A 21,154-nucleotide genomic window follows, 5' to 3' on the forward strand; every position below is an offset into this window, starting at 1 on the left:
GTATTAAATTAAACAACCAATCCATAATACTAACAATTTATTGTTCAACCAAGCTTTCCAGACACACATTTTGGTCCATTTAGGTTAGTCAATGGGCTGAATTTACGAACTTTTTTCTTAAACGCAGGTATTTTAAGTATTGTAAATGTATGTAGTTACACGAGTGCAAGACAAACAATCTGAAACAATTATTGTTGGGCGTTTTTTTTTTTAATATTATCCCCAGGCTCTGCATTTACAAATTACTAGTACATGCACGCACCGTCATTAGAGATTAAGCACAGTGTTTTAAGCACAGGCCGAGTTCTCGCCTGAGGCGGTTACGTCGTTAAATCAAATCACCTCAGTGGGCTCATTCTCGTCCCAACCGTGTCCCCATCAAAGGACATGGTATGTACGGTAGTCCTGTCTGTGGGAAAAACCATACAACAGAAACATTGCTGCTGATTGGAAAGTGTAACAAGTTTCCTCAAAAGGCTACAAGTCAAAATTAACAAATGTTTCACATCCAACAGCCGATGATTAATAAATCAATGTGATTTACTGGAGTCACTGAACAAAACTTGAACTTTCTACTGTATAGAGACCCTAATGCTGGGGTAGGCTCAAATTCCAACAATAGTTGGGGTTCGGGTTTTTATTATTATTAAAAAAATAATTATATATTAAAAACAAACTTAACCATGAGATAATTCTAGGTGAAGACATGCATTATCCAAACAACTAACAATAAAAACAAAGAACACTTGTGTTTTACTATTTAATGTACAATATGGTCCTCAGTTCCAACAATCTGATTTCATCCAGACTGCTCAAAAACCTAACATAAGTCCACAACAAATATAACACAACTTCAATTGACAGGATTTATTAGTGCAGTTAAAAAACCCAGAGAAAAAAGGTAACTCTATACCGAACATCTTTACTAAACTACAATGGATGGCAAATATTTATTTCTCAGTGACATTTTTGTTTCATGTTCTAAAATTCAACAATAGCCAGAACACAAATATTTCTTCACAGAAACAATTGCTAGATGAAGCCCCTAATAAAGTATATCACCGTTTACACAGAGGTGGTGCTATTTAAATAACTAGGGTTGTGCTACACAACTGAGGTGGGCCATTATAAAGTCTTATCTGCCATTGTATTGTGGTAATTCAAGGAAAAAAGTAAAAAGAGTTACTCAAAAGTGTACCATGCTACAGGAAAAGCGGTTTAGCATTGGTCCAGGAAACGAAATTATAGATCCGTTTTTTTAAAATTATGATTAACTTTTGATTGTAAAGCTATTTGGGAAACACATTTAATGACTTGTCTGTGCCATCCATTAGTCATGCACTGGAACAAGGGCTATAGTAGAACTTACGTTTTATTAATTGAAAAAAAACCACCTGAAAATACAGACAAGCTTCAGTCAGACAAGTTTAATTCAACAGTGAAACAAGAGAAATGAATGTTTTGTTAACATGTATAAATTAAGATGATAAACTGAAACGAAATCGTTACACATTATTACAAGTTTTGAAAAACAATTTCAAAAACAGTCTGCATTAAACTGAGATTTTTGTTTTACTAATCCTCCTCTATTATGATCCTTACATTTTGATATAAACTTCAATCATGGGCAGTCAATGTCAAGAACAAATGTTTACTAGCATTTGTCAGCCCTGAATTTTTTTTAATTGCATTTAACATTGTAGAATTATGTAGATTAGCGATTCATAACTTAATACTGAACAAAATGTATTTTATTTACAACTTTACACAGATCAAACTTGAGAATTTAGCTGCAGCAATTTTGAAATTATTGTTCAGAGAGACAAAATCCTCACCTATGGCAATGTTGAGTCTACCTACAGCAATTTTAAACCATTAACTTTTGTAACAAATATAAGAACCAGACATTATTCCTTCTACTGACAGCAATAATTAGTATCCAGCAGCAAATAATTGCCATCAGTAAAACCCTTGACCTACGGAAATTATGACAACTACAACAAATGCCATCATTAAGTTCGAGCTCGGACTTTATGACAATTATTTTTAAATGAAGACAATGAATGTGATGATTTTCAAAAATGTATTTGTTCATAAAACAGGGCTCCATATTAACCATCAATGTCTACCTCACCCTCTAGTTTTACTTATACCATCTAATGTGTGCATTCCACACAACTGTTTTGTTAAAGGATTTTAGCAATATTCAAGTTCTCTCTTAATGGAAAGCAGAACAAAAGTGTCAAACATGTCACAGCATCGATTCATGAATAAATCATAAAATGATCGTTTGGTCAATAATTTTCAGTTGATTTGTCCACAAGTTGTTAGAATAAGTTATAATAAAGAGTTTCTATGCCCCTTGCACATATCTTAAAACTGTGCTTCCTGTGATATATGCTATATCATGTTCCAGCAAAAATGTTTTCTCTCTCAAAATGATGTAAGCAGATATTTAGTGTTTTAAAAATGGAACTCCTCAATTGTCCCTTAATGTATAGCCCATTGAAAAAAAAAAAAAAATCACAAAAAGTATTTAAAAATTAAGAATAAAAAATTTAAAAAAAAAAGAGTAGAAAAACCCCCTTCAATTATTAATATCCACAGTAATAATTCTCTTTAACCTTTAGACTACTGGATTAATTTTTAACAAAAACCACGTTGAGTGGGTACAAGTTTATAATTTTTACTCACATATATTCACTTAAATGTTTTATAAAAACATGAAATAAAGTTCATATATTAATCGGTCAGTATTATTTTCGTGTCTTTTCTTGGTAATTTTTATTATTTTAGATCGGCTAATGGTGATTAAAATTAGGCAAAAAATCGAAAAAGTTGCGTTTACTTACGGGCATTTGTGGCCAGCTGTCCAGTATTTATGTCCATTATTCCCGATAACAGTGGTTTTCTGACCAGAATTTTTTTTTAAACCCCAACTAAGATTCATATTGCAATATTTGGTAATTTTCGTTGTTGGTAAAACGATCAAATTTATTATCAAATTAGCTGTCACAATCAGCTATCGATCCCTGAAAATGACCGCGACGTGCCGCCATTGTTGTCAAGCGAAAATACTTGCCGAAAACCACTTTTTGAACTCAAAATTTCAAGGTATTTTCAGTTGAAAAAATCAAAACAAAAGCGACCATTTTGAAAAAAAATCTTTTTTCTTTAATTATATTTCCGTTTCCGGTGAGTGTCGTGTGCAAAACGGCGGGAAATATGAATTGGGGAATGCACTGTATACAGTGTACAGTATATCGACTGACGTGACGTCGGGCGAGATATCTCGCCTGCAGTAGTCAGAAGGTTAATATATAAAGTGTAATTATTATATATGAATTTGAGTTTCACTACAATCAAGAGGTGACAGTGGTCTAACAGGCAGCTAAATGGAATATATCAACAAAGATAGGAACTCACATTATGTGCTGCATACAATCGTGAATAGAACAGTGTAGTTATCATATAGCTACTGTATTAACAGAAACATTCATATAAAACTCTGACAACAGAAATTCAAAAATCTGAAATGTCACAAATACAATTAGAGGCCTTTTACTTGTCAATATTCAAGATGATTTGATGCCCTTGTCTTTCTGCTTTAAACCGGTTTCAAAGTTTGTAAAACAGTAAAATGCCTTTAAATATTCTTTTTACGCATGGCAATTTATTTCATAGTTTCTTTTCCATTTTACTATTTAGTTAGTTGTGCCCATCGTTACATACTGAAGTATAAAATAGATAACATAGTCCTCTGCTCTATAACAATCAGAAAATGCCTACCCTGATTAATTCAGTTTATCTAAACATAAAATATCAGAGCCAGTCTTGCTAATTTTTTTTAAACATAAAATTTTAACATGGGCACATACTGATAAATCATAAAGAAAGAATGATTTGAATCATGGATCATGCTATTACCCTATATGATCCCTTTTTATGTAGTCTCCTAAAGTGTGATCCCTCACTCATCACCTAATGTATGCTTTGTATATTTGCATTAATTAAAAAAAAAATTACACCATCTCTTATTTTGACTGTATAAATAAAAGATATTTAAGTGTAATGAAAATAATCCTTTAGTCCGTCCCATCATACTATAAAAATGAGTTTTGTAAATAATTTCAGTTTTGTTTAACGCAAGAAGAAAGGTTTTGGAAATAACAAAAATATACTAGCTTTGTGTGCAATTTACAAATCAGTCAGGTCAGAAATAAATAACTTCTAGTAAATTCCATAGTATGAAAAAAGGCATTCCTTGTGTGACGGACTATAGATACTTACATTACAGCTTGTGCAACAGAAAATCCTATTTGTATTACACTCAATAGAATCCTTGTGATTTGTTTAATAATTTATTAAACAACTTGTAATAATCTTATAAAACTGTTCAACGCCAAATAGAACCTTTCGTATCTGTTTAACACAATAAAAAAAAAATGAAATTACCTACTTACAAAACTGGGTCAGTTGTAAAACTATACAACTGCTAGCAAACAAATGTACCCAAAAGTTCACTCGAGTCATTCGATTAAAACAAGAGGCATGTTCAGGAAGGCTGGCAATTGCTCGCTACACTGGTTTTTGCATGTAAAGTTAAATGAATGTCATGTAACAGAACACAATGGTACCAGTCAATTTTGGTTCAGCTAGTGTTCACCATCCTGAACACACTACTGATCTTACATTTCATCCCATTCTGATTGATGACCATCAACCTTTTACCACATAAAGGAACTAATCAAATATACAGCTGCATACTGTAATAAATGTATGTTGATGTTAAGTTTTAGGTATACAAACTCAAAATGCTGTAATGTGGTGGGCATGGTAGCATACTGAACATCATTTGTTCATAAAGATATGAAGTTCTTTAATGTTGCGGCTGTGAGTAAAAGATCAAGTATTTAATCTGATAGTGTTCACACAATGTTAAACACATGTCAGGATAACAGTGTTTTTTTGTATCTACAATGTCACAACATCACACTCCGTCCGGGTTTTGTTTCGTTTGTAACTTGGCGATGATGCGCTCTAAAATTCTCTTCGCTTCACACATGGGGAAGTTTGCCATATCGTAGTACTGTGGAGCAACCTTCACAAGCCTGGGAAACAAAATTTAAAAAATAAAAAATTCGAGCTGCATCAAAAGCAGACCTCAAAATGGTAGGTGTTTAAACTGTACCAGATACTCAATCACCTGAACAGAAGTTTTGTAATTTGACCATTACATAAAAATATGGATAATGTTGCTTTTTTTTTTTTTTTTTTTATGGATATAAGGTTCATCAGATGAGATAAGTATTACTATACAGACAAAGTATAAAAAACTAAAATGATTGTCAACATAAAATCTGAAAATGGTTATACATGTCCAAAGCAGTCAGCAAATATAATTAATATTAATATATAAAACGTGACCTTTAAAATCTGAGAACTAATGACTACTTTTACCATTTAACAATGTGTAAATGAAAACACACCTTTGTAAGTAACACAAATGAAATGTAAAAAAAACCCAGGCAAACAAGTACATTAAATAAAAATCATTAAACCCATGTTACAAACTGATGAACCAAAAAATATGAAAAGAATCTAGTACAAAATACACCACAGACTGACTTTATAATGAACTGATTCTGATGCACTTTTTTTTACATTTGTTTTATGCAAGGTTGTAGAAAGGTACGTACCATTCTGGTTTCACATCAATCACTGTGCGTATATAGTTTTTCGTGGTCAGTACAAACTCATTGTAGAGGACCCACTCGGGTTTATGGTCGAGAACGGTGGACGGATGTAGCTGTACCACCTGGTTGTCCTTCACTGTTAAATAGTGACCTGTCCTTTCCAAATGAGCAACCTGCAAGGACAAACAAAGCAAACGGAGTGGAATGCTTAAAAAGTTCTCAGCACTTTGTTCCAGTGATGCCCATCAGACATCTAAAATAACAAGCAGTCTGAAAGTACTGCTAAATACGTGTCCCCAATCAGGCCAATTTTTTTTTTTATATCACCTAAATTCAAGGGCCATAACTCTGTGAGAAATTGGGTAAAATTACCATAAGAGTCAATCTTGATCTGTAACTGAACATTATTATGATATACACAAAATTTCAGCTTAATATCTTGAGGCACTGCAAATAAAAAATTTCATATCTCCTAAGTTCAAGGGCCATAACTCTATCAAAAATAGGTAATTACCATGAAAGTCAAATTTGATATGTAACAATACATGATAAAAAAAAACCCACACAAAATTTGAGCCCACTATCTGAAGGCATTGTAAAAAAATAAAATAATTAACCTTGAATTTTTGTTTTCGTATATCTTATGTTCAAGGACCATACCTCCATCAAAAATGGGTAAATCGCCATGAAAGTCAAATGCCATCTGTAACAGTACATTGTAAATCTATAAACAAAACTTCAGTTCAAGATCTCAAGGCATTGCGAAAAAAATATCCCAAAAAACTACATGTGGGACAGATGAACGAAGATGAAACCTATAGTCCCCTCTTGTTGGACCGGTAGGAGACTACATGTAATAATAATAATAATACAACATTGACAATGAAAGCAACAAATTGCCATTGGCTCCATTTAACTTGTCAACAAAAGTCCAGGGTTAATACTTAAGAATTTATTACCTACAGAAATTTTGAGCTTGCCTACAGCACTTTAACCCAGCAACATTTTCAATAAATAAACACAAACCTAAAAACCAAAATACTATCCAGTCCATGACCTATGGTAATTCATATCGCAGCTACTTCAATTGCTGTTGGTGCCACCGAAATATTTGAGTCCTGAAAGTCTTACAATTTATCACACATAAGGCTAGTGTTTTACTGACCACCAACAGGTTCTATACAAAGACAAAGACGACAGAAGTAAATAGCACATACCATAACTGAGATGTCAGTAAGCAAGTTCCAACTGTCTTAATTATTACCAAGTAGGAGTAATATTTAAGGCAGAAGGAGGAAGGTAGGAAATGTTTGATTTAATGATGCACTCAACACATTTCATTAACGGTTATATGGCTTCAGACATATGGTTAAGGACCACACAGATATTGAGGGAGGAAACCTGCTGTTGGCACTTCATGGGCTACTCTTTTCGATTAGCAGCATCCTATAGACAGGATAGCACATACCACGGCCTTTGATATACCAGTCATGGTGCACTGGCTGGAGCGAGAAATAGCCCAATGGGCCCACCGACAGGGATCAATCCCACACCGACTGTGCACCAAGCGAACGCTTTACCACTGGGCTACGTCTCACCCCTCAAGGCAGAAGAAGACAACAATGTGTAAATGAAACGACATGTGATCACCTGCATGAAGAAGCCCATAACGAGAGCCTTCCTGATGTTGATGTAATAGTCTCGACTGGTAAACTCCGTGCTCGTCCGGCGCAGGTTGAACCGGTCCATGATCCGCGCCAGCTGCTGGCGGACATTGTCGGAGCTCTTCATCGATCGGTAGTTGACGAAGTTGTCATAGCACCACTGGGGATCTTCCTGGTCTGTCAGTCAAAACAAACATTCCACTTATTTTTGGACAATATATTTAAAATGCAATTCAGAATTTATTAATTTTACATGGCTGAAGATGTGAGAGAAATATTCAACCCAACACCACACACTGTACAGTTTAACAATAGAATACTGTTAAAAAGCGAGGCACTGTAACAGAAGATCAAAATAAAAGAAAACTTGCACAGCAAAGGAATGGAATCAAAAACAATGTGTGTAAAAATTCTATCGAACCTGAGTCTTCAAAGGAAAGTAAAAACATATTTCCCTGAGTTGCTAGTTGTCGTTTAACATGGTTATTTTGACACATGGTTGAAAGAAAGCAAGAGAAAACCTGCTGCCGTCACATAGGCTACTACTACCAACAAAACAGCAATAAATCTTTTTTATATGCACTTTCCCATAGACAGGAATGTACAAACCACTGCTTGAAATTGTAAAAATAAACTTATCACCAATCCATTCTATGAACTATTGTACCTACATATCACCCTGAAGTTATAGACTATACTTCTCACCTATATGAGATTTAACATCATCTACTTCACATTCAGACTAGAAAACTAATTAAAAAATAATCCACTCCACACTTTATTCACACAAAAATAAATAAAAAATAAACGTAAACTCACTCTGTTTAAAAGCGTGGTACACGTTGAGTAGCGTCAGGTGGTCTCCATCGATGTGTGCAAACCTCATCTTGGACTCGTCAGCCGCCTTCTTGGCCTCAGTAGGTCGAACAAAGCACTGCGGGACTAAACAGGGGGTGGGTGGGGGCCAAGGTGGCCCGGCCCAGCGCCATTAGTACTGCTCAAAGCTAAGTCAAGACTAAAAGAAGCCAATGTGTTAAACAGTGCACCCAGGTCTCTAGCTCTAAATAACATACATTATACCCTACACAGCACTAAATAACATACATTATACCCTACACAGCATGAAATAACATACATTATACCCTACACAGCATGAAATAACATACATTATACCCTACACAGCTCTAAATAACATACATTATACCCTACACAGCATGAAATAACATACATTATACCCTACACAGCACTAAATAACATACATTATACCCTATAGAACTCTAAATAACATACATTATACCCTACACAGCACTAAATAACATACATTATACCCTACACAGCACTAAATAACATACATAATACCCTACACAGCACGAAATAACATACATTATACCCTACACAGCTCTAAATAACATACATTATACCCTATAGAGCTCTAAATAACATACATTATACCTACACAGAATAAAAAATTTACTCATGATCACGTTTTAAAAAGTTTAAAGATATACAAGCTTAGATATACATGATTAGATTTGCAAAGGACTCTTGAACTTTGTAACAAGAAATATAACGTTAACTCGTCTAGTAGAAATGTCATTTATTGCAGCAATGGTATAACTGCCAAATAAAACACAGACAAATCATCAATAAAATCTTAACACTATCACTAGAATTAAAAGATGCAGAAAAATCATTGCAAATAATTGGGTGCACTGTAACAAAGCTTAGGTTTTCCTTGACAAAAAAACATCATGTTAATAATTACTTGAATTAATTCATGAAGTATCAAACAAATTCAGCAGGTGAATTTTAAAAAACACAAAGCCAAACCGGTCAATAAAGGCACCCACAAGATCTGTAAAAGCAGACTGAGGCAATTTAGGGAATAACAATTCTGTTTCTCCATTTACAACATGTCAGTGGTTTTACTGACAAAATTTTAGTTTGATTGGTGTAACATTAGCAGATCCAACATTATAAATAATGGCTGTTATATAAGGTGTCCTTTATGTTGGGTTTGACTTCATGTGTCGGTTGCAAAGTACTGATTATCCTCCCCCAGCCCCCACAAAGTAACGCCATCATTTGCGGGTACTACCTGAAAGCATGGCTGTAATAGACAGGATCTCATTGGAGCAGTTGAAGTCACATGACGCGATCACCATCTTGGCTAGCTGGGGGTCCAGTGGGAACTCAGCCATCATGGAGCCCAACTCTGTGAGTTCTCCGTCGTCATCGAGAGCGGCCAGGTAGTTGAGTAACTCAAGTGCTCGCATCAATGTCTCTGGAGCTAAAAACATCAATGGCTTGGTAATAAATTTTATATGTTAATATTCTCAATTAAATTGCAAATAATTAATACTGCCATGCCCGACAACTAGTGAAAAACAATAGTCAAATGTTGCAGTTATGTCTATTTTGTAAATATGAATAGCCTGCCCCCCACCCAAACCTCCTAATGTCAGTGTTTTAAAGCTATATCTCCCTCTTTAGGTGACATATCTGATTATTACTATTATTTAGTCAAATTGTATTAACTTAAAGTAAAGAAGGGCTAGTCAATTTTTAATCATGGCTAGTAAATTTTTTAAATCGCTGATCCCATGGATAGTGGATTTTACATAAATTATGGAATTCCTGTTATATACTACTAAGAAAATAATTTATTACCAACAAATTTCTGCAGTTGGCAACTCATAATAAGCCTTTTCCAACTTACCTAAAGGATCTGGCTTAATATTCGAGAAACATCAATATGTTTTAGATTTGCTAAACATTTATTTTTATCATTTTCCCCTAATACACTACTCTTGGGAACATATTTGCTAATTTGATTAACAACCAAACTTAGTTCGTTACACTTCAACATATTTTATTAATTTTAAGACTTAATACAGTGCTTGAACTTAACAACTGCACCTACAGCAATTGCCATAGTTGCGATCTGAATTGCCCATCAGTTAGGAGATTGACCAATCGCAGTCTTTTGCCAATGGATAAAAATTATTGATTGAAGGGACTGTTTCTTAATTTTTATATTTGTTGGCAAAGTTAATGGTTTAAAATCCTGAAGGTGGTCTCAAAATTGCCATCGGTAAGCATTTTGCCTACGGCAAAAACATTTCAAAATTGTCATAGGTAACAAAATCACAAGTTCATGCCCTGTAATATTTTTTTTTAAATTCAAAATAAATGAAAATTGCTCGTGTAATATTCAATGAAATCTTATCTACTGAAATGACAATCAATGAAAATTGCTGTGTGTAATATTCAATGAAACCGTATCTACTGAAATGACATTCATATTCTATGTACAGTCTTGAACACGAAAGGCGAGTAATCACCCACACTCCCCTCCACATCTGCCTGGAAAGTTTTAGGAAAATTGATTGCCTTGCAATAAGAATTTTAATGAATACATTCTAACTGAAATTTCACATAACACCATTTCTAGAGTTGTTTCAGCTTGCCTTGATTTTGCTCGCGACAAAGACAGATGTATGACACGAGAGTCACAAAACAACAACAAACCTGGAGGGTCCATAAAGTCGAAGTGGACAAGATCATCAATGCCCAGTTTTTTCAGCTGTAACACCACGGAACCAAGATTTGATCGTAGAATCTCAGGGTATGTGTTTTCCTGCATCTCCTGCTTGTACGCCTTCTCCGTGTAGAGACGGAAACACTTGCCAGGCTGGGTTCGCCCGGCTCTGCCCGCTCTCTGCTGTGCACTTGCTTTACTGATAGCAGTAACCAACAGCGACTCGACACGAATTCTTGGATTATATACCTAGGAAGGAGGTGATATCAATGCAAAAGGTAAATGAGGATGATAGGAATTAAGATAATCATGTGAAGTACAATTTTAGGACTTAAAGACTTTACTACCTATGGAAAATTTAAAAGGTTTTTGCCAAAGACAGTTTTGTGCCTGTCTATATACAGCAATTTTAAAAACATTTTCAACCAAAAACTGCCATTGGTAAAGCCACTGACCTAAGGCAATTCATATTTCAGCTATGGCAATTGCTGTCAATGTCAGTGTTAAGTTCGAGTCCTGCAATTTCATTATTAACTACAGAGCTTAGAATTTAACAAAAATAAAGCAATATTTGCATAAATGAAATTAGAGGGTAAAGAGTTAATGGTCCAAAAACTTCAGCTTAATGACTATGTTCTAATATGAACCACAAATTATCAAATTTTATTGTTCATATTTCATAAATGCTTGCAGGTCATAAAAGCAGAATGTTTTGAATACAGTCTTGTAAAAGAGTTAGACGTCTGTTAAGTTTGTCAGTGTTAAGTTCGAGTCCTGCAATTTCATTATTAACTACAGAGCTTAGAATTTAACAAAAATAAAGCAATATTTGCATAAATGAAATTAGAGGGTAAAGAGTTAATGGTCCAAAAACTTCAGCTTAATGACTATGTTCTAATATGAACCACAAATTATCAAATTTTATTGTTCATATTTCATAAATGCTTGCAGGTCATAAAAGCAGAATGTTTTGAATACAGTCTTGTAAAAGAGTTAGACGTCTGTTAAGTTTGTCAGTGTTAAGTTCGAGTCCTGCAATTTCATTATTAACTACAGAGCTTAGAATTTAACAAAAATAAAGCAATATTTGCATAAATGAAATTAGAGGGTAAAGAGTTAATGGTCCAAAAACTTCAGCTTAATGACTATGTTCTAATATGAACCACAAATTATCAAATTTTATTGTTCATATTTCATAAATGCTTGCAGGTCATAAAAGCAGAATGTTTTGAATACAGTCTTGTAAAAGAGTTAGACGTCTGTTAAGTTTGTCAGTGTTAAGTTCGAGTCCTGCAATTTCATTATTAACTACAGAGCTTAGAATTTAACAAAAATAAAGCAATATTTGCATAAATGAAATTAGAGGGTAAAGAGTTAATGGTCCAAAAACTTCAGCTTAATGACTATGTTCTAATATGAACCACAAATTATCCAATTTTATTGTTCATATTTCATAAATGCTTGCAGGTCATAAAAGCAGAATGTTTTGAATACAGTCTTGTAAAAGAGTTAGACATCTGTTAAGTTTGTAACAACTTACTGTGCAAAACAAACTATTTACAAACCTTCATTTTACAATGAATATGAATGAGCCCAATAAATGCAATTGTAGCAAGTGGCAACATTACATTAATACCTTTTGTTTTGCAAATCCTGGATCAATGACGAACACCACGCCATCTATTGTGAGTGAGGTCTCAGCAATGTTAGTAGAAACGACAATCTTGCGACCAATGGCTCCATTTGCTTTCCTTGGAGGGGCTGGTTCAAAGATTCTCTGTTGCAGGTTAGGAGGAAGAGTGGAATACAAAGGAATACACTTGACGTCTCCTATTTCCGAACCAAGGTTATCAACCTCACGTGATATACGTTTGCAGGCCTCATCAATTTCCTGAAATTAAATTTGTAAACAATATTCAAGTTAAATAGTAATAAAATCATAAACATAACTGTCATCATTTATGCCTCAGAAACAATTACACAATTTTCTTTTTATTCTACTGACTTTAAGACAATCTGAATTAACAGTTAACTTATTGAATAATAATTAGTAAATACATATATAAAGCATATTTTAAAAATCTAATCACATATTCCTTTTCAGTGTTTATTACTGGTTTAGTACCAGGTTTTCCAGCTGATAAATGTGGTTAATATAAATCATGAAACTATTTGTCCTTCCAGTCACCTGCAGGAAACTGACACTGCTATTCTTTAGACTATGTAAATTATATCCTTAGTGTTCTCACCTCTTGTCCTGTAAGAAACAGCAGAATATCTCCCTCTCCCTCCTCACACATATGTATTTGAATAACGGTCCTGATGGCAGCTTCCAGGTAATCACGTTCTGGCTCAGGTGTGTAAAATATCTCCACAGGATGAGTCCGACCTGGTACACTCATCAGAGGGGCTTGATCGAAGTATTGCTGTCAGGGAAGGTGTATTTTAAGATCAATTTTGTAACAGCACTTAAAGTACAAATAATTACAATGTGAATGTTCAATGTTAGGTATGCTGCTATAAATCAAATTTTAAACTGATAATAATGGATTCTAAAACAAAACTATGACATTCAACATTTCTTTGCAAGACTTCATGCTCTTTTTACTTCACATGATTTTTATTTAAACGTGTGACCTTAAAGGGAAAAATACCTTTTATTTCCATTTTGTTTTTAAAATTACCTTACCATAATAAAACATTTTAATGCCTTAAATATCTCTTTTATTCTCACCTGAAACTTTCCAGCATCAAGAGTAGCACTCATAACCACGATCTTCAGATCTGAACGTTGCTTGGCAACCTCCTTTAAAAGACCCATCAGGATATCTGTGGCTAATGTACGCTCGTGGGCTTCGTCCAACATTATCACACCGTACGCCTCAAGCAGGGGGTCGGACATAGCCTCGCGGAGCAACATACCATCAGTCATGTACTTGAGCAACGTCTTGGAGGAGGTGCAGTCCTCAAACCTGATGCTGTAACCCACCTCTTGTCCCAACATGACATCCATTTCCTCCGAGACACGCTGTGCAACTGACATCGCTGCCACTCGACGTGGCTGGGTACAGGCCACCCCTCTCTTAGGGTACCGCGCCCTGGTCCATTCTAAACACCACTGTGGAATCTGAATATTTATAACAAATAAAAACAAATTAACAAAGGATTAGGCAAAAATGTCAGTACATATTGTGGTATATAACCGCATTCATTTTTATTGCCCAAAACAAAATGTTAAAGTTTCAATAAAGATGAGTTAAAAGTTGTTTTGTTTAAGAACACCACTAGAGCACACTGATTTACTAATTGTCAGCTATTTTGTTAATATAATTTATTTTAATTTTGCAAAAACATTTCATGTAATAATTGGTATTTTAGTGGAAAATAACCGGTTTAGCATTTTTAAAGATAATTCAATAAAATCTTTGACTCACCCAGAGCTACCAATGAAACATAAGCATGCAATGCAACTTAAAAAGTAATAAAAACAATACACACAAAAATCAGTCATATTACTTACTTATAGTGCAACTTTAAAGTATAAATAACAACAAGAATTCAATGAAATTAAGTACCTCATTTACCATAAACTTGTTCAATGCACTGTGATGACAATCCATCAACTATAAACCAAGTTTCACTGATCTAGGACTTAAAAACCGCAGAATAACCCAAACTGCATACCTGTGTAGTCTTTCCAGAACCCGTTTCTCCAACCAACACAATGGTCTGATACTTTGTCAACATCTCTGAAAATTTGTCTTTATATTCCCAGACCGGTAGACTCATCCGTTTGTTGATAAGCTGATAGTATCTTGGACTGAAGGCCATGCCTGAAAGAAGAGACATCACTGAATAATGAAAACAGTCCCAAAGCAACAGAATTTGGTAATTCAAATTTACATAAATTGAGCAAGTTGTAAATGAAGTACCATTCTTGACTTCATACTATAAACGTTATTGTAAGCTGATGGTTCAGAGCTAGCTCTGCCACTCGCCAAATGCGAATTTTAAAAATCGACGAAAAATTAAATAATTTGGTGAAAAATTAATAGTGTAATAATTGACATCTTGATAGAAAATAGCTATGGGTTTTGCATTTTTGAGAAAATTTTGTGAAATGTTCCAATTACCCAGACCTAGTCCTGTGGTTGTACTTACCTGTAAATGGATTAAGCTGCAGTGTTGGACGTGGAATGTTAAACTGTTCAAAAACAGACTTTGGTTTTGAGTTCTCATTATTCTGATCTTTAATTCTGTCATTATCTCGGTCTTTGTCCTTGACATCATCCCTATAATGAAAAAAAACACACACATAAACTTGGGTGATAAAGTGTCTTTATTTGTGGAAAATACCTCACTTTTTGGTTTAACAATGTATAACCTGCTTAACTTAATATATATTTTAATATTGCACAACAGGGCTCAAACTTAAGAATTTGTTTCCTATGAAACCCAAACTGCTACTAGTAATGCTATTAACCTATGGCAATTCATATTGTAGGTAATGGTGTGGCCGTAAAGTTCAAGCCCTGGTATATATAATATTAAATAAGTTCTATCATTATCCTTCAGTGGTCATTTCCTTCAATAGCACAGAAACACCATTTATAGAAAAAATTAGCACAAATTCAAATGCATGTAGCAGTGTGCAATTTTGGTTAAATAAAAGATTTAGTTGTCATAAGAACTCATTGTTTGCAAATCTTGAGATCCCACCACCATTCCAGCGAGCCCTGCCACGTAACTCTAGTAAAACAGAAGATACACTAAATGTTTTGCATGAAACAATGGAAAAGATTGCTATTCAAGACTGTGGTTTCCTAGGATTTTGATATGTTGACTGTCATTTCAAAGAACCAATGTAATTTATGCTAATAATTTTGACGAGCCATGTGGGCTCGTATGCTAGCCAAGCTATAGAGTCCTATATGAATTTAGTGAGCCTCAGGCTCCCGGACTCTTCTCAAAATCACACACTGTGTAGTAATGTAAACAAGTAAAACAGCCAGAGTATCATCTAGTTACACATATAGCCTAATGTACAGTGACTTCCCCCCAACAGTAAAATGAGATTTTTGGCTTTCTCGTCCTGTAGTTTAGTTTTGAGATAGTTTATTGATCAGAAAAAAAGTCAAAAAGATTGCACAACAGGCAGAGCCTATATAAGTGCTCTCCTAAACAAAATGGACATCAGACAATCAATATTCGTAATCATATATAAAACATAATAACAATGTCCAATGACATGAAGTATTTAACATATAATTAATATTTATTAATATATAGTAATAAATGGTAAGAGAGTAGATAGAATAGAAATGGGATAGTCGAGAAAAATTATGATAGTGATGATCCTATTGTTGGAGCTAAACCTTATATGGTGCATTAAAAATCAGAATAATAAGTTAGTTCAACTCTAATCTCTTACTTTCAGCTATATATTTATGTACCGCTTTAAAAATTAAATAGTTTTCTTCAATGGGTAGGTTTATTGAGCTGGATAATAGTAGATCAATGTCTAAGATATCAAGGTAATTCCTTAAGGATGCAAATAAATCATATCTTTGTCTGATGAACAGTGGGCAGACATAAAAATAATGAAAAGTATCTTCACAGTTATCTCCACATGCACAGCTTGGGTTATCAGAAAGATGGCTTAAAAATAAATGATAGTTTAGATTGCTAGCAGTTACAAAACTATATTATATAACTATAATTTATTTTTACTTTAAAGTTATTTTATTAGCTTCAATTAATTTTATGTTTTTTTTTTGTGTGTGTTTTTTTTGTATCTGTTATGGAATGAGAAATGACTTCACCGGTCCTTTTCCACATACAAGACTGTTGAAGTGTTCAGAGTATTATTTCCCTCCAATAAGGGCAGATAACAATAACTGCGCATTTTAATGAAAACCCACATGGTCAGACTTTTTTCCTTTATTTCAAAGTGAAGACAGTTTCAAAGTAAGTATTTCTTGGTCTCCATGAGCTCGAAATAGATCACAATACAAGATCAGGGTGGGAAAACATAGTCATTATTTTGACCTCAATTTCAGAACAGCCATATTCAGCTAATGCCATGGCGTAATGCCTTCGCCAGATTAACACTGATTGACTTGTGCTTGTACTTCCGACTTGCAGTCAACATTAATCTTGATGAACTACTTTTATATAACACTGAAAACACTTATAAATTATTCAGTATTGTTAATAGTATTTTTAAAATATAATTATTACTGACACTGGGTGACTCGCATATCATCCGAGTGAGTCCACTAATTTTCTGCAATTTCAACTGCAGGAATTACATTTTCCGGTTTTAAGTCATAACGGTAATATATAGGTACCACTTATCTTTTACATAGTTTAGCATTGGATAACAACTACAATCCTTTGCCTCTGTATATTAAGTTAAATAGAACAATATAATACCTATTGCGTTTGACGTGGCCCGAATCACCGACATCTATTCGTCGTTTTGACATCATCAACTTTTAACCATCAACTTTTAACTATAACACGCAGCAGAATAAAATGTCTTTCAAAAAAGTGCCCGTATGCTCACCTGTTTCCGGTTTAGAAAAGCTGAAGGTTCACTAACACCAAATAACTTGCCTTTTGTCATAATGTTATGACTTTCTAATACAACAGTACCTGTTTTTATAAACCCACATAAACTACACACACATAATTAAATATTGTAACCACAGAATAATAGTACCGGTAATTGTTATTTTATAACCGCCCCGGTGAAATCTAAAATCAAATCAGCAAATTATTCACGGTATAAGTACTAAGTAGGCTATGTGATACGTCGTAGGATTACTATATCGATAATATACATGTATATAAACACAGATCAGTCAACAGGCATTGACTATATTAAGACCTCTCCATACATCATAAAATACAAATGCAATAAATCAATGGAGTGTTGCAATAAAATAAAGAGAGCGTAATATTTTAATGTGAAACTAAAATATATGAACAACTTCATGACGCACAGAGAAATATTCAGAAAAAAATATGTTCAGAGAGAAATAGATATTAAGAAAGGAAGGAAATGTTTTATTTAACGACGCACTCAACATATTTTATTGACGGTTATATGGCGTCGGACATATGGTTAAGGACCACACAGATATTGAGAGAGGAAACCCGCTGTCGCCACTTCATGGGCTACTCTTTTCGATTAGGTCAGGTCAGGTCATAGGGTTTTACGTGCACATTCAGAACAAGCTGTTGTAGCGCACGCCTGTCGTGGGCACAAGAACCGGCCTTGGCCGGCTCCTCCGTCCATGACAGGAAAGGTGGGGGGAGGTGAGAGGAGGGACCGCATGCACTGGCAGGTGCAAGGGAGCACCAGCAACCCGATCAAATCGGTAGCAGGCGGGTGGGAGTGGTGGTGGTGCTATGGAATTTGAATGGAGCAGTTAAATGCCAAAGAGAAAAGGGTGCGCAATTTTGATTGAGGGAATTTGGCGCAATTTTGAACGGTCGGTCGAAAGGTAAATGGCCGAGCTAATATAGGTTTTGATATTAGTGAATCGAGAGTAGCTCTTCGATTAGCAGCAAGATATCTTTTATATGCACCATCCCATAGACAGGATAGTACATACCACGGCCTTTGATATACCAGTCGTGGTGCACTGGCTGGAGCGAGAAATAGTCCAATGGGATCACTTACGGGGATCGATCCTAAACCGACTGCGCATCAAGCGGTTTACAACTGGGCTACGTCTCGCCCCAGATTAAGAGAGAGAGAGAGAGAGAGAGAGAGAGAGAGAGAGAGAGAGAGAGAGAGAGAGAGAGAGAGAGAGAGAGAGACAGAGACAGACAGACAGACACGGACAGGGACAGGGACAGAGACAGAGACAGAGACAGAGACAGACAAACAAACAGTGAGATTGAAATTTGTTTTGCTTAACGACACCACTCAGTCTAAAGCACATTGATTAATTAATCTTTGGCTATTAGATGTCAAACATTTGCCCCAAGTTCAGCCAGCAAACGTTTCGCTAACGTTCGCGAACTATTTGATTGGTTCCCAGTGTGGCCATTTGGTTTACCGTGACGCGCACAAATCAGTCAGGCGGATGTTTTTCCGCTCGGTCTGGCTGAACGCAGTCTTAGTAATTCTGGCAATTAGTCATCAGAGGAAACCGGCTATATTTTTTGTAATGCTCCAAGGGATCTTTTATATGCACTTTCCCACAAACAGAAAAGCACATACCACGGCCTTTGACCTGTTGTGGTGCACTGGTTGGAACGAGAAAAACAATCATTTGAATGGATCCGACGCAAGCACCTCGAGTGAACACTCAAACGACTGAGCTTAATCCCGCTCCCGAGAGACAGAGATACGGACGATATTCAAGGGAGTGATTATTATGGCCTATACATTATACCGGTAGGCCTACATCAAAGTGTTTGCTTTCACGGGGCCATTCAAATATCATGTATCACTCGAGGGCGTAGGTGTAGGTCTAAATGTTATGAATCGTTACGTGTGTGTGTGTGTGTGTGTGTGTGTTGTTGTTGTTGTTGTTGTTTTTGGGTTTTTTTTTTAAAAACAAACGCTGTCACGGCGACAATGTTTAACGTAGATGTAAGGATTATAAATCTTATCGAGTTCAAATGCTTAGTCTGTGCTTTCCCAAATCGCAAAACACTACATTAAAATTATATTAAATACATCGCATGACTTTAGCATGAACGTGTGTGTGTGTGTGTGTGTTCCAAGCCACATGTCATATTTTGTGGGGGTGTATGGTCTAGCCATACGAAGCGTTACACAGGAAAGGAGGGTGTCTAATGCAGTACCTAACGTTTTCTTCAAGAGACGGTGTAGAGTGTTGTCCATCTTGGGAAGGAGGAAAGCTTGGTTGTATACTTCGTTGTGTCTACAAGTGACACAGGCTGCCTGGCTCTTGTCATTGAAGTAAACACGATGGATGGCAATTCTCCTTCCTGGTCGACATCGAACTGGTGATTCTTGTGGGTGCTGAAGAGTTGCTTTCTATCCGTGATGTTGCGGCAGAACATGTTCGTGTAGACCGGCCTCGGTGGCGTCGTGGTAGGCCATCGGGCTACAGGCTGGTAGGTACTGGGTTCGGATCCCAGTCGAAGCATAGGATTTTTAATCCAGATACCGACTCCAAACCGTGAGTGAGTGCTCCGCAAGGCTCAATGGGTAGGTGTAAACCACTTGCACCGACCAGTGATCCATAACTGGTTCACCAAAGGCCATAGTTTGTGTTATCCTGCCTGTGGGAAGCGCAAATAAAAGATCCTTTGCAGCTAATCGGAAAGAGTAGCCCATGTAGTGGCGACAGCGGGTTTCCTCTCAAAATCTGTGTGGTCCATAACCATATGTCTGACGCCATATAACCGTAAATAAAATGAGTTGAGTGCGTCGTTAAATAAAACATTTCTTTCTTTATGTTCGTGTAGCGCATCTTCAGCTTCCCAGCATGCAGTGTCCGTAAGTCCTCATCGTCAGTGTACGGCGTTGGCTGCTCCGGTTTTTCCCTCTCGAGGAAGGTGCTTGGCGGGGTGTCTGCCTTCCTCTTTCCAGTGTGCGAGACGTAGCCCAGTGGTAAAGCGCTCGCTTAATGCGCGGTCGGTCTGGGATCGATTCCCGTCGGTGGGCCCATTGGGCTATTTCTCGCTCCAGCCAGTGCACCACGACTGGTATATCAAAGGTCGTGGTATGCATTATCCTGTCTGTGGGATGGTGCATATAAAATATCCCTTGCTGCTAATCCAAAAGAGTAGCCCATGAAGTGGTGATAGCGGGTTTCCCAGATATCAATATCTGTGTGGTCCTTAACCAAATGTCCGACGCCATATAACCGTAAATAAAATGTCTTGAGTGCGTCGTCAAATAAAACATGTCCTTGTCCTCTTTCCAACAGCTCCTTGGGAGCCGCCCACGGGGTTGGGGGCTTCGCCGGAGGCGCCTAGGCTGGAGTGGCCGCAGGGTTCACCGATGGCTCATCGCACATTGCTGTGTCGAGCACCGCCACTGCATGGCGCAGAGGACTTGTCAGCCGGAGACGATGGAGCGGGCTCCCTCCTCTTCCTTGTCAAGTCAGGACGAGTTGGAGGCGGCGACGCAGGAGCCGCCGTCGATAGCTGAGCTCCCGGTTTTAGCCCCCTGTGGCACCCCTGGCGTACGTTTCCTCTTCCTTGGTTTCCTTCCTTTCTTTTTGGTAACCGTGATGCCATACACCAAAATCACGGTTGTC

At 36.2% G+C, this 21,154-nt stretch overlaps 1 protein-coding gene across 1 annotated transcript; it reads right to left on the minus strand.

The window, feature by feature from the left end:
* Nucleotides 1–4,022: 4,022 nt before the first annotated feature.
* On the minus strand, nucleotides 4,023–17,460 carry LOC121382699 (putative pre-mRNA-splicing factor ATP-dependent RNA helicase PRP1). The gene is made up of 12 exons (XM_041512239.1): nucleotides 17,337–17,460; nucleotides 15,063–15,193; nucleotides 14,586–14,734; nucleotides 13,636–14,028; nucleotides 13,151–13,327; nucleotides 12,538–12,792; nucleotides 10,892–11,150; nucleotides 9,459–9,650; nucleotides 8,180–8,302; nucleotides 7,347–7,537; nucleotides 5,700–5,869; nucleotides 4,023–5,111 (listed from the first exon to the last, which is right to left on the minus strand). The coding sequence occupies exons 1-12, from the start codon at nucleotides 17,390–17,392 to the stop codon at nucleotides 4,991–4,993; spliced, it is 2,217 nt and encodes a 738-aa protein (XP_041368173.1). The 5' UTR covers nucleotides 17,393–17,460; the 3' UTR covers nucleotides 4,023–4,990.
* Nucleotides 17,461–21,154: the final 3,694 nt, after the last annotated feature.

Source organism: Gigantopelta aegis, chromosome 10 (assembly GCF_016097555.1).
Source record: "Gigantopelta aegis isolate Gae_Host chromosome 10, Gae_host_genome, whole genome shotgun sequence".
Classification (NCBI taxonomy): Eukaryota; Metazoa; Mollusca; class Gastropoda; order Neomphalida; family Peltospiridae; genus Gigantopelta; species Gigantopelta aegis.